Source organism: Silurus aristotelis (assembly GCF_946808225.1).
Source record: "Silurus aristotelis genome assembly, chromosome: 21".
Lineage (NCBI taxonomy): Eukaryota > Metazoa > Chordata > Actinopteri > Siluriformes > Siluridae > Silurus > Silurus aristotelis.
The window spans coordinates 8,890,131-8,916,589 of record NC_139594.1 but is presented as its reverse complement, the minus strand read 5'-3'; the positions used below and the strand labels follow the sequence as shown (position 1 = coordinate 8,916,589).

At 38.1% G+C, this 26,459-nt stretch overlaps 1 protein-coding gene across 2 annotated transcripts in view; it reads right to left on the bottom strand.

Moving 5' to 3' along the window:
* Window positions 1–16,681: 16,681 nt before the first annotated feature.
* Window positions 16,682–26,459, bottom strand: part of smurf1 (SMAD specific E3 ubiquitin protein ligase 1) — a 36,041-nt gene continuing 26,263 nt past the window's right edge. Inside the window, exons 3-18 of one of the 2 annotated variants that reach the window (XM_083524430.1) lie at window positions 25,600–25,708; window positions 25,362–25,495; window positions 25,206–25,271; window positions 25,035–25,110; window positions 24,616–24,854; window positions 23,769–23,853; window positions 22,034–22,180; window positions 21,608–21,809; window positions 21,032–21,135; window positions 20,811–20,925; window positions 20,504–20,682; window positions 20,055–20,192; window positions 19,345–19,465; window positions 19,013–19,214; window positions 18,036–18,120; window positions 16,682–17,953 (exon numbers count right to left, since the gene is read on the bottom strand). In XM_083524430.1, coding sequence (XP_083380556.1) covers window positions 17,854–17,953; window positions 18,036–18,120; window positions 19,013–19,214; window positions 19,345–19,465; window positions 20,055–20,192; window positions 20,504–20,682; window positions 20,811–20,925; window positions 21,032–21,135; window positions 21,608–21,809; window positions 22,034–22,180; window positions 23,769–23,853; window positions 24,616–24,854; window positions 25,035–25,110; window positions 25,206–25,271; window positions 25,362–25,495; window positions 25,600–25,708 — 2,102 coding nt within the window. In that variant the 3' untranslated portion in view covers window positions 16,682–17,853. The remainder of the gene's footprint in view (window positions 17,954–18,035; window positions 18,121–19,012; window positions 19,215–19,344; window positions 19,466–20,054; window positions 20,193–20,503; window positions 20,683–20,810; window positions 20,926–21,031; window positions 21,136–21,607; window positions 21,810–22,033; window positions 22,181–23,768; window positions 23,854–24,615; window positions 24,855–25,034; window positions 25,111–25,205; window positions 25,272–25,361; window positions 25,496–25,599; window positions 25,709–26,459) is intronic. The other variant, XM_083524431.1, reaches the window with a different exon arrangement.

The following is a 26,459-nucleotide window of genomic DNA, read 5'->3' as shown; positions in this document are numbered from 1 at the left end:
CTCCACTCTTCTGGAAAGATGCTCCGCTAGATTTTGGAGTGTGCTTGTGTAGATTTGTGCTCATTTAGCTACAAGAACATTAGTAAAGTCAGGTACAGATGCAGAGTGAGCAGAGGTGGGAAGTAATTAAGTACAAATACTTTTTTACTGTAATTAAGTAGATTTTGCTGGTATCAGTACTTTACTTTACTATTTCTTTTTTACTTTCACTCATTAAATCTTTTACACAAATATCTGCACTTTCTACTCTTTCTATTTTTTAAGCCAGGCTGGCTACTTTAGTTTGAATCTATTTGGTGACATGATAATATTTTATCACTGCTCACGGTTTTCAGCCCATCAACCTATTTCTTGTCATTGTGCGGCTTTTCCAATTTACCACTGGTGTAGGCTAGTTTATGAAGCTAACAACGAGCAATGTGGATGAAACAGAGGGAGTCAGCGATGTAAACATGACTAAGAACAGAGACATTCCTGATCACCTGATCATCCTTATCTTTTCTCTGCTTGTGTTCTATTCTATATGGTGGATGTTCAGCCTGGATACAATTATTAGGTAGCAAATTTGTCTTTTTTTAATTTTTTGAAAATTGTTTTGTATTACTATATTAATTACGACTGTCAAAAAGCGGTAACGCAAAAGTTAGAGCCTAAATATCTTTACTTTAGTTCGAATGAAAAAAGTGTAGTCAGTACTTCTACTTTTACCATAGTTTTTTAAAACATGAGTATCTGTATTTCAGTGAAGGATGTGTATACTCTGAGGGTGAGGAAGCCTAGGGTGCAGTCAGCATTCCAATTCATCTTAAAGGTGCTCAGTAGGATTGAGGTTAAAGCTCTACAGCATTCAAAGACTTCTTATACAATTGTGTGCCTCCAACCTTATAGTAACAGTTTGGGAAAGAACCACATAGATAAGTCAAGTGAAAAATCTGGAAAATATATCTGGGAAAGACAAATGTCCAAATACATTTAACCAAAAAGTGTAAGTAGATACCATAACCCATGAATGACCTATCAAAACATGAATACAGTAACTACAGTTTCCTCTCTGTGTGGTGTAAATGCAGTATTGGAGTAATAAATGATGTCCTGATTGCTTCAGGAAGACCTCAGATATTGCTTGTTTTAGAAACTGAAGCATTATTTTTGCCGTGCGAGGCTGTTTTACTTGCACAACCTTATTCAGTTCAGCTAAAAAAGCTACCTCTTTCATAAATACACAACAGCATGCACAGACCATTTCAACCTAATACAGCAATCATGTTTCCATTTCAGATATTCACACATCTTGCTGTATAGCATTGGATGTGAATACAAAACAATTTTTACAATTCCACACAAACCCAGGTATCAGGTTTGTTCAGAACTAGAAGCCTTTGGGGAGATGCATATGATGCATGTAAACATTTCTGTTATGCTCCAGCATTTTCTTAGTTTGAGTACAGAGTATAAAAATACATACAACAACGAAATTAATAAGCGTAGCTCCAAAACATACTTTATGGCGAAAAATCTATATAAAATTGAGATCATTTCAAGTGATCATCCAAGTTCAGAGCATCAGGATCCAGAGCCCATAATGTCAATTCTAAGATTCATATCCATTACTAGAAAGAAACCTTTAAAATGATTTGAACCTTTGAACCAAAACTTACAATATCTACTGAAATCTTTCTTTGAAATAAATAAAGTCTCACAAGTCTCAGATTTATAAATTATTTTTTTGTTTGTTTTTTGGTTTTTTGGTCAGTGTCCATGTAAGTCAATTTACTGCATAAAGTCTGAAAATATTTTGTTATCAGCAAATGTAATCTATTATTTCCTCTTGTGAGATTACACTAAAACAAATAAGGCTATTCTATTCTATTCTATTCTATTCTATTCTATTCTATTCTATTCTATTCTATATAATATTTTATTATTTCCTGACGTTTATATTCTATTGTCAGATTATGTTGCTCCATTTTAAAAATGTAAACACTACAATTTGCAAAATGGTTTGGCAATAGAACATGGTTATTTCTAGGTTAAAATAAGTAGAAATGTACAAAAAAAAAAAAAAAAAGATTTTAGAATCTTATATTTGACAGTGTAATCTCATACATTATATATTGTGAATATATAATGTATGAGATTATATGTTCACAATATAATCTCATACAATATATGTTTACAATATAATATTTAATTTAAAAAAGCACGAGGTAACATCTGCTAACATTTATTGACTATACTTAACTATGTTAGATTGTTTTCTTGCAAAAATGACAACTGCTTTAGATTTGATCAATTTGTAAAAACATATATTTTTTTTCATATTTGAGGAAAAGTAACATGTCAAATCAATTGGATAAATTGGATAAAACTGGATACTCCTAATCAGAACAAGACTGATACAAAATGTATACTTGCACTGTATGTATAATATTGCAATAAATATATAAATGTTTCTCACTTTGGATAATTTAAAATGCGAGTAAATGCTGTTGTCATGTAATAGAGACAAAAGCAACAGATGCAAATGCAGACTTTTATTGTGCAAAGTGTGAAATAAACATTGTAACTTTGGGTAACATTGAATATTTACAAAACTAAACTAAAAATCCAAACATACAGACTATGAAGAAAACTATGAACAAGACTATAAACAAAACTATGAACAACACAATGACAGGCAAAGCAACAAACTGACATGGTATCAACAAAAACTTCACAAGGAGATAAACAAAATAGGGCTTGAAAATGGTGCTGATTAAGGTAAAACAAGAAACAGGTATGCATGGTTTGTGACATGAAGGGGCTGCGAGGAAGTGTGTCCTCTTTTACGCTGCCCTGACAGATGTGCATTACGGTATAAGAGCTAATTCATAAAAAATATTTTTTTTATTTTATTCTTTTATTTGTATTTGTATTTTTTATAAATATTGGCCTGAGACATACAACCCAAATCCGAAAAAGAGCTAAATAAACAGAATGCAATGATTCGCAAACCTTATAAATCTATTTTCTATTCACAATTAGACCAAAAACATATCAAATGTTTAAACTGAGAAAATATACAATTTAAGGAAAGAATAAAGTCAATTTGAATTTAATGGCTGCAACTGGTCTCAAAAAAGTTGGGACATTATTATTACATTGTTATTAAATTGTTAATACGCATAGGGTTTTCATGGGATTACATCTGTGTGTACACCTGTAAACTGAGGAGACCAGTTGCTGAGGTTTTAAGAGAAGAATGTTGTCCCATGTTGAATGTAGAACTTTAACCATTTGAAAACATTTGATGCATCATAAAATGAAAAAATACAACAAAGGATACCCGAAACTGTTGAGCAGCTAAAATCCTGTATCAGACAAAAAAAGAACCACATTCCTTTTCCAAAACTTCAGCAACTTGACTCCTCAGTTCCCAAATGTATCCAGACAGAAGATGTGATACTTTAGCGTGGTAAACATGGGCCTGTCACAACCCTTTTGAGATGTATTGCAGCCATCAAAGTCATTATTATGTTTTTCTTAAAGTAGTACATTTTCTCAGTTTAAACATTTGATGTGTTTTCTATGGTCTATTTTGAATAAATTTAGATTCATGAGATTTGCAAATCATTGCATTCTATTTTTATTTACATTTTACATAGAATTTTTTTGGGAATTGAGGCTGTAACAAAAACAAAAAGAAACTGAGCTTTTATTTGAAGAAATGACACGTCAAGTGTAAATAATTCATACAATAAAAACCGTGCGTGTAAGCGGGAAATATATACATTTGCTGATTTAACAGCTGCCATTTTTAGTAACTTTGACTGAAAATGTCAAGATTGAGATAAAAAATACTGCTGTAAAAGAAGTTAAAGCTTTACATTATTTAACACACAAGAGAAAGACAAGCTGATGAAGGGCAAAATATCTCTGTACTATGATTGTGAATACATTTGAGTAAACACTTGAGTTGAAAACTATATGTTATAAGTAAAAAGGAGGATTATATTTTAAACTGGGTGTTAAGATCAGACTATCATCAAGCTGGTATGTGAAACAACACTAAAACTATTTGGAATGTGAATTATTTGACCCAAGCCCAAAAGCATTATTCTGTACACTGCAAATCAAGGCTTCTTCCTGATACAACCATATTTTTCATGATCTTCTTTGAAAACGGATGATACATTGAAGAAGTACACATCCAGGGAACAGTCATAAAATTTATTTATTGTAGAGGAGATGTCAAGCTGCTTCACCAAATATTCAGTTTCACATTGAGGAATACTTTGTAGGAGCCAAAAGGGATTTTGCACTTTAGTTTAAATCAATGTGACAAAAACCAAACATTTTGTTCTAGCTCATGTCTCTACATTGCTGTTAGAGTTTATATTTCCACCTATATTTTAAACAATAAAATAAATGATGGGGGGGAAAAAAAACAACAAAAATTATTACCAGTACTGGAAGGGCACTTACACCAAGCTCCTAGATTTTGGTGACAGTTGAACATCCTGAAAAACGTTGGATGTTCAGTTATGTTCAGTTATGTTCAGTTATGTTCAGTTATGTTCAGTTCTAGAAAAAAAAAAAAAAAGAGTACAGTTTTTTATTTATTTATTTATTTATTTATTTATTTAATTTAATTCCATTCTCCAAGCAGGTTCGGCAATAAAAAAAAAACCCTATAAAGTCCATAGAAGTGTTTCATTTTCACGGTTATTATGCAAGCAGACTTCCAGATGACACAATGAGCCTGTCCTTTTTATTTCAAGCAAGAACTAGCCTAAAGAAATTGCATACTCCCTTAAAGCAGATTCCACTCCAAGATTCTTTTTTAGGTTTTAGAACATGCTCATAGGGACAGTTCGACTTAAAAAATACCACATAAAGTGACCTTTAATCAGTTTAGGCTTTACTTTACTAATCAGAGAGCTGTGAATTCAAGCCCCAACACTAGCAAACTGGGACTGGGGGGTCCTAGTGCAAGGCCCTTAACCCTCTTTTCTCCATGGATTTTATTGCTGACCATGGCTTTGAGCCCAATTATTATACCACTGTACTAATATGAATAATGTAAGAATTTATTAAAAAAATTACAGTATAATATGTGTGCTGATATTGTTTAAGGTTCACTTTGACATATATGACTAATTTGAGTAAACCTTTCTGTATATAAAATTAAAATGAACAATCTGTTCACAAATATCAATAAAACACAACTTTGAATGCAACATATTAAAGAAATGTTGTGATTACATTTGTGATATCACCTGGAGTATTTTGGAAATAATACGTTTGAATCGATCAATATTTTGTTAAAGTGCAGGGTATTCTAAGACTAGAACAATGTCTATATAAAATGTACTGTATTTGTACAATATAAAACAGTCTGGTTATGTTTCACATAATTATATTTACCATTTTATGTAGGACAGATTACTGTAAATATAACAAAATTTCCCCCTTAGCAGCCGCATATGCTGCAAAATGTATTACCATTTTGGAGAAATGTAAACAGATTGGACTCTTGTCTTTAGGATGATGCAGTAACAACGTTTGTTTGCAGTAGCAGTCGGCAGATTGAGCAAGCCAAACTACAGCTAGAGAAAACAATGTTTACTGTGACTAATCAATAACAGGCTACATATAGTGTGTCTACTGGCTTTGGTTATTTAGAAAGGGAATTTAATAATGTGACATGTAATGCCATAATCCAGTGAAGGTTAAATGCAAACGTTATTTCAGCCAATAAATCTGAGATATTCCCATTACACAACAGCACTAGGTAAAATAATCATGATAATTACATTTCAGATAGAAATCTGTTGATCCACTTATACATAAAATAAAAAAATTATAATATTTTTTAAAAGTAGACCATTTTACACACACACACACACACACACACACACACACACACACACACACACACACACACACACACATATATATATATACATATATATATATATATATATATATATATATTTATAATTAATATATATAATATAATATAACTTAATATATAATATTTAATTTTGAAACTATATTATATATTATACAATTATATATATATTATTTCTATATGTATATATATATTTATAATTATTATATATAATATAATATAATAATATATAATATAACTTAATATATATTAAAATATATTTGTATATCTATATATGATATAAGAATATATTTTAATTAATTAATATTGTTTCTTAATGTACTAGAAATCCATCATGCAGATTAAAATATGTATAAAGTCTAGATTGTAAATCATCCATCTTAAAAATATCCTTGATACCTTTGTGGATAAACTGAGATTGTACTTAGTGACCCAGAACTTAACTACTATAACATTCCTAATACAATATATAGAATAGGGACTAAATTAAATAAATTTGATTTAAATTCTTTACCATTTGTATTTGATATTATATGAGCACTATCATGAAAATTAATTTTTTTTTATAATGTATCCCTGATGAGTAAAAACTCCCTGCCACGACATGAGGAAGAAGGTTATAGATCTTTCCTCCTCTTTAACTGCATACGTTAGAATTAAGCAGTGTTAGGTGTGTTAAAATAAACTTGAATATGAGTTTAAAGTTTGGAGATGAAGATGGAGACTAGAGTGTAAACTTTTCTTAGAAGTTGCTGAATATTCCTGCCCAAAATGCACTTTAGTGATCTTATGAAAAAAGAGTAGGAGCATAGATTCTTTTCTTAATAGAGCTCTAACCCTGATTTTAATTTTGGAAAGTTTTCTTACCAATTAATTTGCAGCACTTTGGTACCTCAGGGTGATCCATCTCTCTCAAGAAACCAAACAAGTGTATAATTAGCTGGTTCCTGAGCTGGTTTACAGGTTTTTTGGTATATTGTACAGTTCATTAACAGCAGACTCCTCACTAAATTCATGTAATGTAGTAATGTTTTCTAAGTCCACATCCAGGCAGTCAGAGACATAGCTTTCATGCAAAAGCTAAGCAGTAATTAACATTATTCTTATGGTACAAGTCTTTTAGGAACACTATCAATTCACTAGTTCTAGCTTTGAGATTCATATACCATAATTCTACAAATGTTTTTATTGATTTACAAAAAAAAAAAAAAAAGGGCTGCATTTTTTTTCAGTTTAAGTGCAAGTTCGAGTTCAAGCGCACGTAAAAACAAATAAACAGAGTGCCTGTTTTCCTGACTAAGCTTTTAAGCTTTTATCTGGCAGTTTTACCTTGAAGGAGAGACTTTGGTGTACTTTTTGCACATTTGATGCACAAAAATTAGATTAAAATGGCAGCTAATCAGGGCCTTTATTCAAAGCTCAGTGAAAGCACTGGCATAGCTTACGTGTCTGGTTCCTTTCCTCCATGCATATTGCTGTCAGCCTGTCTACAGAACAGAGCTTATTATAGGCAGAGATATATTCCAGAGCGTGGGCTGGATTTTTTATTATGGATGAATGGGTTCGATGTAAAAAAATTTGACAGTTTGTTAAAATGTGGATTTTTTTTTCTGAATTGTTTCCAATTTTCCAAACATTTACAAAAAAACATGCTTTTATCTTCCTGGGAGATTTCTTAAAATTGTATTTATGAATATAAAAACAATATTTCAATTCCATCCAAATGCCCTGTACACATTTCTGAAAAAAATAATAGGATCTATTGGATACATGCTCACAAATCAGTGGTAATAATTTTTTCTTACTGCATAAAGCAACTGCTGAAAAAAAGTAATTTTTTAAGATCATATAAGTCCTATTTTATATGAGGTGAATGTTACAAATGGGAGACACCTGAGTCTGCTTGGGGTTAGGCATTCACTCTGTAGCCAGAATATTCTGGGAAAAAACCCCTAAGAAACCACTAAAGTAATGATAAAAATTCAGATCATTTCAAGACACTAAAAAGTTTTCACAATTGCTCAATACTGCAAAGTCTGTTTTTTATTTATTTGGATTATTGAAGTCTTCTTCTTTTTTTGGCTGCTCCCTTTAGGGGTCACCACTGCAGATCATCTGTCTCCATACCCTCCCTGTCCTCTACATCTGCCTCTTTCAACCCAACTACCTGCATGTCTTCCCTCACCACATCCATAAACTTCCTCTTTGGTCTTCCTCTTTTCCTCCTTCCTGGTGGCTCCATCCTCAGCATTCTCCTACCGATATACCGCATGTCCCTCCTCTGCACATGTCCAAACCATCTTAATCTTGCCTCCCTCACCTTGCGCATGCGCTGTCCCTCTAAAAAAAAAATCATTTCTAATCGTGTCTATAGTCGTCACTCCTAATGAAAATCTCATCATCTCCAGCTCTGCTACCTCCAGCTCCACCTCCTGTCTTTTAGTCCTTTAGTACTGTCTTCAATGCCACTGTCTCTAAACATAGGAGGTCTCACCACAGCCACAGCTCCTGCCGCTCTTCTTCACCCACTCCACCCTGCCTGCAATCTTTTCTTTACTTCTCTAACACACTCTCCATTACTTTGCACTGTTGACCCCAGCTACCTAAACTCCTCCACCTTCACCACCTCTTCTCCCTGCAACCACACAACCCCACTGCCCTCCCTCTAATTCACACACATTTACTCTGTCTTACTCCTACTGAATTTCGTCCCCCTTTGCTCTTGCAAGTACCTCCAGCTCTCCAGGCTCTTCTCAACCTGCCTCCCCACAAATCACAATATCATCCGCAAACATTATAGTCCACAGAGACTCCTGTCTGACCTTGTCCATCAACCTGTCCATCACCACTGCAAACAGGAAAGGGCTCAGAGCCGATCCTTGATGTAGTCCAACCTCCAACTTGAACCAGTCTGTCTCACTCTCCTACTCTTCTACTTCATCTGCATAGTCATCCTACAGACCACCATCTGATGCTGTCTAGCGACACTGTCCCCTGCCAACACCTACAGTCTTCAATCTCTTTCAGGTTGCATCTCTTGCATAAAATGTAGTCCAATGTAGTGTATGAGTATCTTCATCCACTCTTTTATGTCAATCTATGCTCCTCCATCTGCCGTTCCACATTACTCTCCTTAATGCCATACCTACCCATCACCTACTCATCACCTCTGTTCCCTTCACCTACATGCCTATTAAAATCTGCTCTAATCACCAATCTTTCATTCCTAGATGCACTCTTCACCACTTCATCTAACTCTCTCCAGAATTTTTTCTTCTCCTCCATCTCACAACCCACTTGTGGAGCATAAACACTGATGACAACACTGATGACATGACATTTCATCATCCCTTCAATTTCCAAAATTAACATTCATCACTCTCTTCACCTCCATTACTTACTGTGCTCTTCCTTCAGAATCACCCCTACACCATTTCTCTTTCCATCCACAACATGAGAGAACAGTTTAAACCCCCCTCCAATGTTCCTGGCCTTACTCCCTTTCCACTTGGTCTCTTGAACACACAACATGTGTACCTTTCTCCTCTCCATCATATAAGCTACCTCTTTTCCTTTATCAGTCAAAGTACCAACATTTAACCTCTACTTTTCCCCATTTCTACTTTCCCTGCTGTCTCTGTATACATCTTTCCCCTCTCCTTCTCCTCCTTTGGCCAACAGTAGACCAATTTCCACTGGTACCCTGTTGTATGTGTATATACACTCACCGGCTATTTTATTAGGTACACCTTACTAGTACCAGGGTTGGACCCCCTTTTGCCTTCAGAACTGCCTTAATCCTTTATGGCATATATTCAACAAGGTACTGGAAACATTCCTCAGAGATTTTGGTCCGTATTGACATGATAGCATCACGAAGTTGCTGTAGATTTGTCGGCTGCACATCCATGATGCGAATCTCCTGTTCCACCACATCACAAAGACGCTCTATTGGATTGAGATCTGGTGACTGTGGAGGCCATTTGAGTACAGTGAACTTATTGTCATGTTCAAGAAACCAGTCTGAGATGATTTGCGCTTTATTACATTGCCACTTTAATACAGCGCGTTATCCTGCTGGAAGTAGCCATCAGAAGATGGGTACATTGTGGTCATAAAGGGATGGACATGGTCAGCAACAATACTCAGGTAGGCTGTGGCGTTGACACGATGCTCAATTGGTATTAATGGGCCCAAAATGTGCCAAGAAAATATCCCCCACACATTACACCACCACCACCACCAGCCTGAACCGTTGATACAAGGCAGGATGGATCCATGCTTTCATGTTGTTGACGCCAAATTCTGACCCTACCATCCGAATGTCGCAGCAGAAATCGAGACTCATCAGACCAAGCAACGTTTTTCCAATCTTCTATTGTCCAATTTTGGTGAGCCTGTGCGAATTGTAGCCTCAGTTTCCTGTTCTTAGCTGTGATGAGTGGCACCCGGTGTGGTCTTCTGCTGCTGTAGCCCATCCGCCTCAAGGGTCGACGTGTTGTGCATTCAGAGATGCTCTTCTGCATACCTCGGTTGTAACAAGTGGTTATTTGAGTTACTGTTGCCTTTCTATCAGCTCGAACCAGTCTGGCCATTCTCCTCTGACCTCTGGCATCAACAAGGCATTTGCGCCCACAGAACTGCCGCACACTGGATATTCTCTCTTTTTCTGACCATTCTTTGTAAACCCTAGAGATGGTTGTGCGTGAAAATCCCAGTAGATCAGCAGTTTCTGAAATACTCAGACCAGCCCGTCTGGCACCAACAACCATGCCACATTCAAAGTCACTTAAATCACCTTTCTTCCTCATTCTGACATTCATTTTGAACTGCAGCAGATCGTCTTGACCATGTCTACATGCCTAAATGCATTGAGTTGCTGCCATGTGATTGGCTGATTAGAAATTTGCGTTAACAAGCAGTTGGACAGGTGTACCTAATAAAGTGGCCGGTGAGTGTGTGTGTGTGTGTGTGTGTGTGTGTGTGTGTGTGTGTGTGTGTATATATATATTGGGGTGACCAGAATAGTCAAAGATCCTAGTCATAGTCAAACCTTTTTGGCCTTGAACAATTTATCATTGTTAAAAATTTGTTAATAATTATCTGTCACTGAATTCAATTTTTTATGATTTTACAATATCACTTTTAAATGGCAATGGACACTACCAAAAAGCAGCATACTACAGTATACTACAGTAACTACTCTATAAACCACATAGATTCTAGATATATGTTTTATCAGACTCAGTATAATGTGATTATAAATCATTTCTGTGATTGTAATGTGTTGTATAAATTAAATGTGAGAAATGTTGTGTAATTTGTAGCCTGCCACTCACACAATCTAGTGACTGGAAAAAAAAAATGGTTGATAAGTGAATGAACTGCAGCCTGGCATTTGGATCACAATCTACAGTACATAATAAGAAAAAGTAATAAAACGTCTAATCAATACACAATTTTCCAAAGTAAAATCCAATGAATGACTTGTTCATCAGTATGTATAATTAACTGTGATCTTCAGTCTAGCACACAGTGTTCAGGGGATCCAAGTGTTAAGGCTTCAGAGGGACAGTTTGTTCACTGCTTTTTTCTAGACACTGAGAATAATTAAAAATCTGTGCCAGTGAGTTCTAATGCTAATGTCTGCGGCATCCTTGGGGAACTGTGGCAAGTTTTGGCAGCCCCAAGCTACTAAAGTCTTGTACATGTGATTATATAGATGTTTACACTCTGATAATTTGGGATTACAAGTAAACACAGCATTAGATTTGAGGGAGAGACGGGAAAAGGGTTAGATTGATCATCATATGTACATATATTAGATATTTCTCCAGTACACCATAAAGTATCCAGCATCCCAATATCCCTATGATTTGTGGGTGAGTTATAGGGATTCTAGGCTACACTAGGTGTACATATATGCTGAAGGCAGAGTGTAGCTCATCTGTGATGTGATAGTTCAATTCAGTTCAATTCAATTCAATTCAGTGCAGTTCAAGTAAGTTCTCTTGTATTTCTGCAATTTGTATAGCACTTTTTACAGATGGTATGAAAAAGAAACCTTGAGAGGAACCAGTCTGAAAAAGGAACTTTTCTGGGTGACACCGAATATTCATTCATTATAGATTCATGTTCAATCACTCCAACACTGCAAAACTGCTTATGGCAACTGTAGTTTTAAGTCACTCTTGAAGGCTGTTCTCATTCATTTTTAGTCTAAATTCAACATTATGGATCTGAAGTGGACAATTATCTCATTCATACAACTGAGCAGTTACTGATTAGGTCCCAGCAGTGGCAGCACTGGGATTTGAACTCATGACTTTCTGGAAAAAAAGTCCAAAATGTGAGCTCCCGCTCTCCTACTGTCAACAAAGCAATTTTGCAGCCCAATGCACCTTATATAAAAAGTTTAACGAGGAGCACACAGAACAGGACAGTCAATGAGAAGATCAACATTGACGTCTTTTATTACATCAAACTGAGACAGTTTAGAATTTTTTTGTATTGCTACAAAGATCTCGTTTAATGGCAAGTAATCATAACTGAGTGTAATATAATTCTGCAAACAAAAGCAAAGTAAGTACAGACAGTGTATTGCGAAATCAAACCCAAGTGAAAAATTGATAAAAGAAAAACATCTGTACATTAGAAATGTGTGCACACCAAGTCGATGTTTTCTCATGCAACTTCTGAGGGGGATAAAAAAATAAAATAAAACAAATGAAAAAGTGTGTTTTGTTTTTCTTATTATTTTTCTTGCTGAAACCTGGCAACCCTGGTTAAACAAGTAGCTTTTGTGCATGTTACTGGTGACTGCAAACACACAGACTGTACACTGCATGACTGAATGTTAATTCTTAAATGACTATTACTGGATTACTCTTAAGATTCACTAGATTGAAGTGCACAGTATTAGTTGAGTGTCACAGATTTTCCATTTAACTATATTAAACAATTTCTTACAGCACCAAAATCTAGTTACAAGCTTGTGCACTTTGTAAATATACAATTGCTGTTAGTCTACACTTCTACTGTTATGCTTAAAGACAAAAACCATCGTCCCTGTGCCGAAGAAACAATCTGTTGTCCTGTCTCAATGACTACCATCCCATCACACTCACTTCTATCATCATGAAGTGCTTCAAGAGCGTCTTTATGAGGCACATAAAGACCCTGCTGCCTGAAACACTAGATCCACTGCACAATGCCATCTCCAACCACACTCCACCTGGCCTTCACTCATCTGGATAACAAGGATTCATATGTATGAATGCTGTTTATAGACTTTAGTTCAGCATTCAGCACTTTTATTCCTCAGTACCTGATTGGGAAGCTGAGCCTGTTGAGCATTAACATTTCCCTCTGTAACCAGATCCTAGATTTTTTGACTGGAAAACCTCAGTCCGGATCGCAAACAGCATCTCCAACACCATCACACTGAGCACTGGGGCCCCTCAGGGCCGTGTACTCAGTCCCCTGCTGTTCACCCTTTTGACTCGTGGCTGTGTAGCAATGCACCGCTCCAATCACTTCAAGTTTGCTGTTGACACGACTGGAGGGTCTCATTAGCTAGAACGACGAATCAGCATACAGAGAGAAGGTGCAGAGGTTAACAGTCTGGTGTAAAAACACAAGTGATGGTTGTTGAATTCAGGAGGACACACATTGATCGCTCCCCTCTGAACAATAATGAGTCCTCCGTGGAGATCTTGGAGAGCACCAAATACCTTGGTGTTCACCTGGCAGAGAACCTCACCTGGTCCATCAACACCAGCTCCATAACAAGGAAATCTCAGCAGCATCTCTACTTTCTGAGAAATCTGAGGAAGGCACAGCTTTCACCACACATCCTCACAACCTTCTGCAGAGGGATTGTCGAAAGCATTTTAGCAGCTGCAGCAGTGCCTGGTTTGGGAACTGCACCGTCTTGGATCTCAGATTATTTTTTTTTTGCACAACCTTCGATACTGTACTGGTCGGCACTACTGTGTTATTGTTTTTTTTTCCTTGTCTCACATTGTCTCGTCTTTCTCTCCCCTCCTCTTTTTACATTAAATGTTGCACATGTGCACTTTGTGTTGTTAGTTTAGAATTATGTCATCCTGTGTTACTTTTGTTTATTTATGTTTTTTGCTGTAGCACCTTGGTCTTGGGAAAACATTGTTTCGTTTCACGTTGTATTACATATGGACAGTAAAGCCTGCGTGACTTGATTTATGCACAATTTATTACCAAATTTCTAAAAGAAATGCACATTCATTAGTCGACTGCATGGCCTGACTCCACTACAGTATGAGGTGTCACTGGGTGAAGTGTATCACTGGATACAGTCAGTGTAACTGATCCAATAATAACCATGAACTTGAGTTAAATTAGAGATGCACTTGGTAAAATACTAAAGTGCTTCCTTTAAACTTACACTTGAGTAAAAGTACAAAAGTATGTGCCTTTCAAATGCACTTAAATATCCAGTATATGCACTTAAGTATCCAAAAAACTGGAACGGGTTCAGATGAACCAATGAAACTCTTTATAATAAATCAGATGCGCTCCCACTGAATCGGTCCGCGCCACATCATAAATATGAATGAGGTTCCTCTGACGTTTGACCTGCCGCTCACTCGGACTGTCTACAGGAAATGCGAATCATTCGTCATGCGAAAAACGCACTTTACCTGTGTTCTGAGCTGCACGGCATCGGGAGAAAAGCTTCACCGATGGTGATTTTTAAACGCACGATGATGCCAAAAGATAAACCTTTAAGAGAAATAGTTGTGAAAGGAAGGAGGAAGACAGTGAACAATGACTTTCTTGGTAGGCTACTGTTTAGATACAAGCCGTGTAACAGTCACTGTCTTTTGTTAAAGCCTGTGTAATGTTCATTAGTTTCAGTGTAGGAACCTGCGACTTTTAGACAGGTGCGGCGGATTTATGTTCAAAATAAAAATCTTTGTCAAATTCAGTGGGTGCGGCTTATATATGGGTGCGCTTAATAGTCCGCAAATTACGGTACTTCGCGCAAATAAGGCCACGGGTGCGGTGGCAAGTTAAAGTCAGGAGTTTCTTCCATCATTTTTTACTCTCAAAATGTTTTGTTAGCTTAGATGTCCGTGTTAATTAAAAACCACTAAGCGGCAATCAAAACCTGTTCAAAACAGAGTGGACGCTCCACCCTGATTGGCTTGACTAACAAAGTTTTTCTCCACTCATAAATTAAAAGGAACTGAAAAAGGTAATGGACTGATTCAGCAAAATGTAGTTGAGTAAAAAACTATTTCACTTTAAAATGTAGTAATGAAAGTCTCCTTAAATAGAAATACTTCATTAAAGTAGAGATACGCAAAAAAGCTGCTTTTCACTAGTACACTAACGAATTACATTCAGTTTGTTACTGTCCACCACTGCAACCAATGAATGTAGATACAGTATAAAATGTGAACTTGTTAAATGTGAAGTGCGTGTGTGCAGTACTGTATATTTTCATCCAGCTCATTAACGCCAGTGTAAATATGCATTGAAAAGCCACAAAAACTGAAGTTTTTTCAATGTTGTTTCTTTAATATAATCTTATTTACATGGAATAGTTTCAGAAATGTTTAGTACATTGTAAGTTACATTAATCTGGCATCCAATAAACAAATGACACTCAGGACCCAATAATTGTACATAGTAATAATAGCATTGGTCACATCATTTGGAAAAGTGGTTTTTAAAAAAACAAACATACTGGAACTAGCAGGCACCGTCCAGAATCATCTACGAAACTCACGAGTCATTCTGACTTACACAACATGCGTTTCCATCGCTTTTGTTTTTATCCACCCTAAAAATGACGGATCAGCACTCGAGTCATCTGGAAAAAACGGAGCAATCGGTTCACAAAAACAACGAAAAAGCGCTGTCCCCAATCCGGTCCACGTAAGAAAAAACATGTTAAGACAGAAATCAAGAATATAAAGGTGTCATTTTATTGCATATATCACAAATATGAACATGACCGCCGGGGTCCAGCCTACATCAACGCTAACTCGATCCAGGCCAATGGTCGCGCTGGGCTTCTCTGAATTAGCAGCAGGTTTAAATACTTTGATTTAAACATTAAAATAAAGAGAGTAGTGTACAGCTTGTTTGTGGATAAAAATAAAAATAAAAAATAACAGGGAATAATGATAATAGCAGCAATACTTAAAAATACATTACACAGTAATAAATAATTAGTTCAAAAAAAAAGAAAAAAAGGAAAAAAAAAAAGACCCAAGTGGTTGCAGAACACATAAAAAAAATAAATACAAATAAAAAGTTGGCTCAATTTTTTTTCAGTTTTCCAAAAAAATGCACTGCAATTCTACAGAAAAACTGCTTACTACGTTTGTTAGTCTGAGGGATTGGATCGGCTGTGGCTGTTCAACATGAACGAATAGACACTTGTGTTGAGACTGCGTGGATAAGACTCCTGACCCAACCTTAAAGCAAAAACTAATAACACAGCTATAATATGAGCAGAAACATACCGGAGACGTGGATTTGAACGGTCTCTTTCCTCAAAGGGAAACAAGGGATGATTGTTACGGCATGTTTTCAGTACGAGTGCCAGAGACGAGCCGTTGGTTTGGAGACGCGTACATAAATAAGTCTCGCAGTGAACATGAAAACAACCAAAACGGTCGCAAACAGTTAATGCTAAAAACGATCGACATTGTCCATACACGGCGCTGTTCGTATTTCGGCCGAGCGACAGGAAAAGGTCTGGCGGTTCTGTCAGAGACGTCTGAAATATGTCTATTTCTTTTTTTTTTTTTTTTTTTGTAAACTGATATTTTGTGCATGGCACTATTCACCTCAGAAAAAGGAAGTCAGACAATCGGAACAAATGGTTTAAAAAAAAAAAAAAAGAAAAGAAAGAAAGAAAAAAAAAAAAAAAGAAAAGAAAAGAAAAGCCAAAAATCGAAACACAACAATACAAACGAACAAAATCGAACTTTGTGCAATGTGCAAAGTTTAAAATGTACTTAAAATGAGTCATTAAGAATACTGACTTACTGAAAATGTCCATGTTACTCTGTATACTCTATGTGATCTGTGAGCCATAAGAAATGTGCTAATGTTAGTGACAACACACAAACACACACACGGTAGCCATGTTATAAAATGTCCAAGACACAGTAAGCATTCTAGTCTTAAATGAAGGTGAAAAAAAAAGTTTTAGTTTCATGTAACAAGTGATCAGTTTAAAATAGCTATTAAAAAAAATCTAATAGAAATAATGCTGACATACAGTATGAGCGATGGTTATCACTGAAATGTACACCGTCATTCTACAAGATGTGAAAAGAACAAAAAAGGGGTTGTTGCTGTCTGTACAGATCACTGATTTCAAGTCGAGTATAAAAAAAATGAAAGCTCCTGTCTGTCTGCCAGTTTGTGGTAAAAAATCTCCGAGATTTGAACACGACCGAGTCCACGAGCTCCGAAAGAACAAGAACTTTGCCACAGGAAAAGGATTTAAAAGCACTGGGACGTGTCCTCGGAGCAGAAAGCAACTATTTGAGAAAACCATGTGCTTTCCTTCCTTACGTGATGCAAAGTTCGACCAGGGTTAATAAAATTATCCACCGTTTCGAAAAAAAAAAAGAAAGACAGACAGATGATTTTACTCTCTGTTCTGGTACCGCTCATCATCATAATGCAAACTCAAACCATTTGACTTATAACGGAAATAAATAATCCTTGAGCAGCCTGGTAACGGTGTGTGTGTAAAACCCAGGCTGTGTGTGTGTAAGTGTGTGTTTTGTAGCGCCTCTCCTCTCTGTGCTCCTTGGATAGAAGCAGATGGCCTTTTGCTCGAGCCTGCAGGGAGGTACCTTTCTGTCCCCCTGAGGAAGAGTGAAGGAGAGAGGAAGTGGGGTTGAAGGGGCTGTTAGACGGGTTACTGGACGCTGGCTAGAAGAAACCGTTCACTCGACAGCAAAGCCACACGTCTCCTCTACAGCAGTCAGGAGCTTCTCATAGAGCTTCTCGTATGACTCGTAGGGCGGGATGTCGATGCGGTTGAAGCTGGAAGACAGAAACATTAGACGTGTCAGTAAACTAATCATCCTTCCCAATTGAGACAGGGCAATTCATTCTGCAGCCTTACCACGTGTGGGCTTTGGGCAAATTATCCGTATTGGCGTCGATCAAATGGATAGTAAAGAGCCTTGGTCCTGCAGAACCTGTAGAACCTTACAAACATACATTCTAGTTATCACTGGTCTCCTTCTGATTACAGATAAAACCTCAAGTCAGGTTGCATGTAAGGATTTTATAAAAAAGAAGAAACTTGAAAGCATCCTGCAAATCAAAACTGCTGATATTGTGCGGATAAAAAAAAAATGCAATTAAAAAAAAAGAAAAAAATACTGTACAACTCGTCTAACAAAAAAAAAACAGTAAATGCAAACTGTAACTTGTCCTTGGTTTATTCCTTTCACACGCTTCACAGAACGGTGTATTTGCTTTGCTTTTGAGCTCACTTGCTGTTATAATGACCTCCACTTTTCGAACAGAGGTTGCACTAGATTTTGGAGTGTGCTTGTGGAGATGAGCAATCTTTCAGCCACAAAGGCATTAGTAAAGGTACTGATGTGAAGCGAGAACTCCTGAGATGCACACAGGGTTCCAATTTATCCTAATGGTGCTCAATAGGGTTGAGGTCAGAGATCTCAAGATCTAGTCCAAGTGAAAGGAAAATGTAATGCTACTACATCCAATTGCATTCTATACAATTGTGCACCTCTAACTTTGTTGTAACAGTTTGGGACAGAAAGAAAATATGACAAGTGAAAAGTCAGGGGTCCCAATACTTTTGTCCATATGGTGTACATGATTTTGCGAAACATCGGCACAGAAATGCACAGGCATGGATTACTCATCATGTCTACATTGCTGTGGCCTTCACTAACCTAATCAGAAAAGCAACAACAGATTCAGGCCTGCTGAACTAAACATTATTAAATATATAATCATTAGCAAACTGAATTAAATACAATAAACAGTACACATGCATTTTACAGATCATGTTATATTAAAAGGACAACAAATGTGAGACTTGCGCTTGGCTCGTCTGTTAGCCACCTTGCAGTGCTTTAAAACCTTGGAGAGGGACGCGAGTGGAGCCGGTGACGAACTGGAGCAACCTGCCCCTCCTCTCCTCATCGAATGACTCCACCGCCTGCCAGAACCACTTCACTATGTTACTGTCAGCTACACAATGCTTTAGCCGCGTGTTGGCCTTCCAGTCGTTCAAATCGATCTTCCCAAGTCCCCCGATGATTAGCTACACACACACACAAACACAAGGTATTACGTGCCATGCTTTAACATGCTGAACTGCACACAGACTCTCTCTAAATTCAGCCTCTCTACTGATTTGGTCTAAATATAAAAAATTCTCAGATTTGGAGTACCTCGAGTTCCTTGTGGTCAAAAGGCTTGAGCAGGTGCTGAGGGATGAGCTCATTGAAGCCCTTCTGCAGTGCGAGGAACTGGGCCTCGATGCCTCGCATGAACCTCCAGTTCACATAGAGCCTAAACAAAACAAACACAAGATCGATTGTTGGGAAACAGAAACTTGCCAATCAAAACCCCGGGCAATCGTTCACTGAATAAAGACTCAAAAGACCAGTGTCACTCCATCATACTGACGGTCGAAAGAAAAAAAAAGAAAAAAGGACTTTTAAAACTCGCTGCCAAACTCCTACACTGCTGCCATCTGCAGGCTCCTTACAGAATTCGCTTTCATATAGATACTGAGGAAGACTTGACTGAACAAAAAAAACAAATAACACATGACCAAGTACACTTAGTTGAAAATTATCAAGGAGCCTCATGTGTAAACAAAAGCAAAAAAAAAAAAAAACCCAAAACAAATAAAAGACATGCTTACACCTTTGGAGGTGAGGGATCTCAAACATTAAAATAAACCTGAAATAATGACAAAAAGCACTAAAGACTCTGAAGAGAAGAAATGTACAGAGATCAGAAGAAGCATGTGTAAGAATTGCTAGAATGCAAACAAGTGAAACATTCCTTTCGGGTTAAATATCACTAGACTGTACATCTCCGGAGCCTGAGGCCTGGGGTATTATTGTGGGTTAGGTCTGCATTTTTGCCATACCTCACATATTCTCTTTTATTCTCCTCCGTCACCGAGACGTTTCTGCCGTTGGGCTTGAGCTCATGCTGGAGGAATTTGCCGAAAGCGTTGTGTTCTACGCAGAATGTATGATCCAGAACAGATGTAATGTCATTTTCTCTGCAAAAGAAATGAATAGGTGGTGAGGACTTACTATAAAAACATTGATCATTTATATATATATATATATATATATATATATATATATATATATATATATATATATATATATATATATATATATATATATATATATATATATATATAAAAATTAAAAAAAGAGACATGTAAGCTTTAGAACAGAATGTCTCCACTATTAAAGAGCAATTAATCCCCCAAAAATTATTTATTCATGTTGCAGTTCACTTGCATAGAGGGTGGGGTTAATTAAATAATGAAAGTGACTAGATAATGAATAATTTGTCACTCACAGAATCCAGACAAGGCTCTTATGGAGCTCAGGGTCCACAGTCTCCAGGTCAGAAAGCTGGATAGGTTTCCCCAGGAGCTGCTTGTAAAAGGGCAGTGTGAAGCCTCCGTTTATGTAATGCCCATGAAATACGGCGAGGCCCATGATCCTCCCGACAAAGTGGAAGTATGATAAGTGGTCCTGAAACACACAGGAATAATTAATGCTGGACTGATGATCACATGACCCCACCAGAAAGCTGACTTTCTAAACAGTGAGGCAGTAACATTTAGGATAACACCACCACCAGACGTGGTTACATGACTCACAGGGTTGATGGACGAATCGGGGTTGATCTGCAGCGTGTAGATGTTATCTGTAGAATACTGGAACAGGCCGTAGTATGGATTAAGCATCTCATGACATAGGAGGTACAACCATTCCCTGGAGGAAGAGACAGGAAGTCAGACACTACTGACCAACCAGTTTTGTAGTCAGACATGTTCAGTTACTCATTTAGCTATGACATGGAATAAAGTGCTTGTCTTACCTTGCCACTCCTCCGTAATCTAAGCCCTCTTCTCCACGGAATTTAACCATTAGTCTCTTCTTTAGGTCCTTCGGCCTCATCTTCATGATCTGACGGTAAGACTCCTGTAGAAAACACGCCATTGCATTTAGAGCGCCACCACCCAATGGCCACCAAGGCAACTTTAGATTTATACGGCTTAATGGGATTTACTGATGTGCTCCATCTTTTTGTGTTTTGTTCTATTATCACCTATGGATACTGTTTATGACATTCATTATTACCTTTTGTCTTTTATAGATGTATTTATGCAATGACTGCTAGTTATTTAAAACTTAAAACTTTATGACAAAAATCTGTATTTTTCAAAGCCAGAAGAACCGATCTGGAAGGTTATCATTGACGACATACTGAAATTAGCCCCTGCTGCATTTCTGCTATGAGACACTATAACTGTAATATTATTAATTACATTTATATAATAAGTTTGGTGATAGACTGTTTACATAACTTTGCAGCAAAAAGTTTTTTTCCGGGAAAGTCCTTTTACTCGCTGTTATGTTTCTGTCAATGCAAAACCGAAGGTATTTAATGTACCTCAAAGATTTCTTCACGAGACACCTCTATGCGGCAGTGTCCGGCCTGAGGTTGCTGTAGCGAGAGCTCGTGGCGCAACACCTTGAGCTTTTGTACAAGATCTCTCTCATAACGCACAGGCAGCTCTCCCTCCCCCTCCTCCACAGGAACATCCATCTGCACTGGCAGAGCCTGGCTCGACTCCTTCACCTGCGACTGTTGGCTAACACACACACACACACCACACACAGTCAATGATCATAATTATCTTCTGCATGAGTAACTATTAATCAAATGATATTTTCAAATTGATGAAAGATTAAAAGAGCGATTAACAGCTCCACAGCAGGGTTATGAAAGCGATTCAGTAATCAGGTGTTATGAGCAGGAGACAAAGAGCATTGCTTGAGATCCGGGGGGGGTGGGAGGGGGGGGGGGTGTATTTACCTCATGATGTGGTGTAATCTGGGATCTGTGAATTGTGTGGTTCTGTTATTGTGGTCAACAAAATAGATCCTTCCTGACACCGTGCTCCGGATCTCCCATCCGGGTGGCAGAGGTCCCAGCTCCTCACAGCTCACACTGTTTAGATCCCTGCAGGAGCAAGTGGACTAATCATCATGCTGTTCCACAGCAACACACACAGAGATCATCTCTTTTTTTAACGTGGAATTAATAAGATAAGTGTTATAAGCAAGTATCACAACATCAACTCAAGTTCCCTCCTGCCTGCCGCGCTGGAGCACGTTTGAGATTGGGCACGCATAGTGTACAAAAATAATGACCAGAAACACATTGAACACATTTTACTGAAGATCAGAACAATATTTCACTATGCCCCCCTCAGCAAATGTTTGTCTAGTGAAGCTCTGTTTGGATAAAAAAAAACTTTTAAACAATTGCAACAATTAACCCATATTTTCATTTATTTTTTATTTAATAATCTAGTGAATAAAAGCTACCCGTGTGTGCCAAGCGATAATGATGAAGTAACCGTGATGTCGCTTATCAGGTAAAACTAAAATTCAGCACACCTGATTTGCTTCTACCAATGTATAAAACAACAAATTCTTCTTGTTCTGGGCTTCTACCATTAGGGGTCACCACAGCGGATCATCCGTCTCCATACCCCCATCCTCTACATCTGCCTCTTTCAAACCAACTACCTGCATGTCTTCTCTCACCACATCCATAAACCTCCTCCTTGGTCTTCCTCTTTTCCTCCTACCTGGTGGCTCCATCCTCAGCATTTTCCTATTGATACACCCCATGTCCCTCCTCTGCACATGTCCAAACCATCTCAATCTCACCTCCCTCACCTTGTCTCCAAAACGTCCTACATGCGCTGTCCCTCTAATAAACTCATTTCTAATCCTGTCCATCCTCGTCACTCCCAACCAAAACCTCAACATCTTCAGCTCTGCTACCTCCAGCAACACCTCCTGTCTTTTACTCAATGCAACTGTCTCTAAACCATACAACATCGCAGGTCTCACCACAGTCCTATATACTTTCCCTTTCACTCTTACAGATACCCTACTATCACAAATCACTCCTGCCACTCTTCTCCACCCACTCCACCCACCCCATCTCCATTACTTTGCACTGTTGACCCCAGGTACCTAAACTCATCCACCTTCTCCACATTTATGGCATTTGGCGATGCTTTTATCCAGAGTGACTTACAACTGAGCAGGGGAGGGGTTAAGGGCCTTGCTCAGGGGCCCAGCAGCCTGGCAGCTTGGTGGTGGTGGGACTTGAACTTATGACCTTCCGATCCAAAGTCCAATGCCTTAACCACTGAGCCGCCACCTCTTCTCCCTCTCTCTACTAAGGTATAAAACATAGAATATTATTGTACTAAAAGATTCCTGTAAATATATCATGCTTTTGTTTTTTGTTAATACTGTGAGCTTTTTATCTGACCTCCTGCCCATGTTAGATAAAAAAAAAAAAAAAAACCTGCCTGCTCTCGAGACACATCGTCCTAATACTCAAATTTTACTTTTACTACACTGTCAGATATTATATCACTGACTTAATTTGCAACCGGAAAAAAAAAATACACCAACAGTGATGGCGGTTATTTTAATACCCATTGTTTAGTTCGTCGGTGCTAATTAATTTCGATTTAGGTAAGAATCAATGACTTTCGTTTAGAGAGAGAAGCTTTTAGACCTACCGTGGTATCCTGGGATCGTGCCAAGTGCTCACACCAGTCTGTGTGTGTAGAAAATAAACCTGTCCCTGTACAGTGGTCCGCTGCTCTAAAGTGAGAAAAGATAGAAGTAAATTAACAACAACAACAAAAAAAGGCAGTGATTGCAGAAAGTCAACACTAACGAGCCTCTCTCATTGCTCAGTCTTACATTAATGTATATGTAATTAATAATGTGAGTGCATCTGACTGACTCAAAGACATAAAAAAAAAAAAAAAAAAAAAACACAGCATGTCTGGAGAGCAGTCAATTATAACCACGCTAACAAAAACCAGAAACACAACGAATTTATTAGCATAATAACCACTGCCAAAGTCTATACTGTTACACATGCAGATATAAATTTGAATCTAATTTCTCTTCTGAAACACACAATGCTGTGCAACAGGCAAGTAGAGCATCGTAAAGTGTGTGTAAAGTGTGCAGGCTAAAATCTTTGAGCTACGTCTTTACCTGTACCAGTGGCAGAAATAATCCAACCCACAGTCAGAGCCTGAATACTATACTGCATGTCTCTTTGTTGTTTAGTCCTCCTGCCTCTTACATATGAAACACTAAAGTTGAGGATTTATTACAGTCAGAGGACTGATCTGTTAACTACCCTTTTAAGAACCTGGGTGTCACAACAAAGCCAAACAAGTGGAGGTAAACCTACCTCCCCCCCCACCCTCCCCTACCCAAACCTCTCACAGCACTACAGCCACCTCTCACCAAGCTCTCTGCTGCACGAGCGGCTCTTCCGAAGGACAAACAAACATTTACAGTTCAGAGAATAGCAAATACACAACAGCAATCTCAGGGATTATTTACCATAGCCTTCTGGGAGGTCTGGTGACTGGTGCCCATGTGGCCGGTTCTGTGGGGTGTGTGCGTGACTTCTCGAATCCTGGTTTCGAATTCTCTGGGTTTGAAGCCTCTGCTCTTGATTAGGTGACTCCAGTACGTGACAATTGCCCCCACCAGCAGCCCCTGTAGGGTCAGAGTAGGGCAGAGGCTCCTCCATGAAACAGCTGAGAGGCCGTCCTGGTCCGGAATCCTCAAAGACCGGCCTGAGCGCACACACAAACACACACACACAAACACACACACACACATGAGGAGATCCACAGCTGCACTGCACTCTACCCTGACTAGCAGCAGGAGGGTTATATGTGACACTGACAGCAGGGGGCAGTGTTGAACAATCAGAAGGAGAAAGTGTTCCACCACAACACATTGCTCCCACTCACCCTTCATTTTCTAACAGTCCTCGACAGTCTACCACAGGCCCGCCACTGCCAATCCTGTCACGAGTCTGAAGGCTTACTGAAAATGTAAAACGGAAAGAATTTACAAAAAAAGGAGGTAAAAAAAACATGAGCGTTCCAGAGAGCAAAAAATGTCATCAAAGTTTTACACACCGACTATTTGACCCCGCACAGCGTCACTGTCAGAGGCGTTCAGCTTGCATAAATCCAAACGCTGGTCTGTCGAGATAAACACAATCGAAATTTCAAAATGCAATTACGTTTTCTACTATTCCCCCTCCCAAAACGTAAAATTTGGCAGCCACTCACAGCCTGTATCTTTGAGTCTGCTGATGGCGTTGGACAGGAGCCTCACACAACCCAGAAATCCAGCACCCTGCTTCTTGTGGATCTTCTTATGGTTCCATACGCTGATAGTGATCGAGTCCGTTTTCCCGATATATCTATTAAAAAAAGGAAAAAATTAAAAACCTCAAACAAATCCTAATCTGGCACTTACTCATAAAATCAACATGCAGAACACAAGATCATTATAGATCATTCTCACAGGTCATAATGCTGGTTCCATTTAGGGTCCAGTGTGCTCTTAACCGTGTCTGTAGAGTGACACTGTCCTGAGCCATCGACTACAACTTTGGCAAAAGGATCGGGCAAACCTGTGAGAGAAGAAAGAAAAAAAAAACACACCCACCTATCAGTCAATGTTACAGAATGAAAATGAAAAGATGTGCTGTAGTAGCAGTGTGGGAATATCCTCCAGCACAAAGTCACTGCATGAAATCTGCACTGCACACTGTTTTATGGCTTGGGGTTACAGACTGATTGGCGAACATAAGTACATTTTCCTGCCCTGAAGCCATTCGAAATGGGGCCAGGTGTTGAAAAGTCAGACCTCCAAACAATCCCGTGTGGTTTTATAATTAATATTGCAAGTGATGGGAATGAATTCTCAGTTAGCAACAAAGAAAACATCAGCGAGCGAGTCCCTATGCGCTGATATCCATACGTTACTTATTACTCATAGATCAGTCGGGCTGAGTGTTTTATCTTTCCCCGTGCGTCTCTCTTTCACACTTTGCCCTGTCTGATTAGCCGTCGTCACGCTAGAATGCGGCGTGCTGTGGTTTAGTGAGCCGCCCAGATGTGAGCTGAATGCGATGCGATTGTGAGTTAGTCATTAGCATAAAATGTGGGCCGTGAATAGCTGAGTGTATTGACACAGACAGCCGTGTCTGTCGCTCAGGAGTCCCTCTACGCCATTAAGCCATTAAGAACTCACAGAAAGTTCTGCGTGTCCAAACAGCTGTAGGTGGAATCCGATTAAAAAGTTTTGCAAGATGACAAGAATTCCTGAATGTGAAGGAATAACGCATACAAAAAGGACATAAAAAAAAAAAACCCGGAACC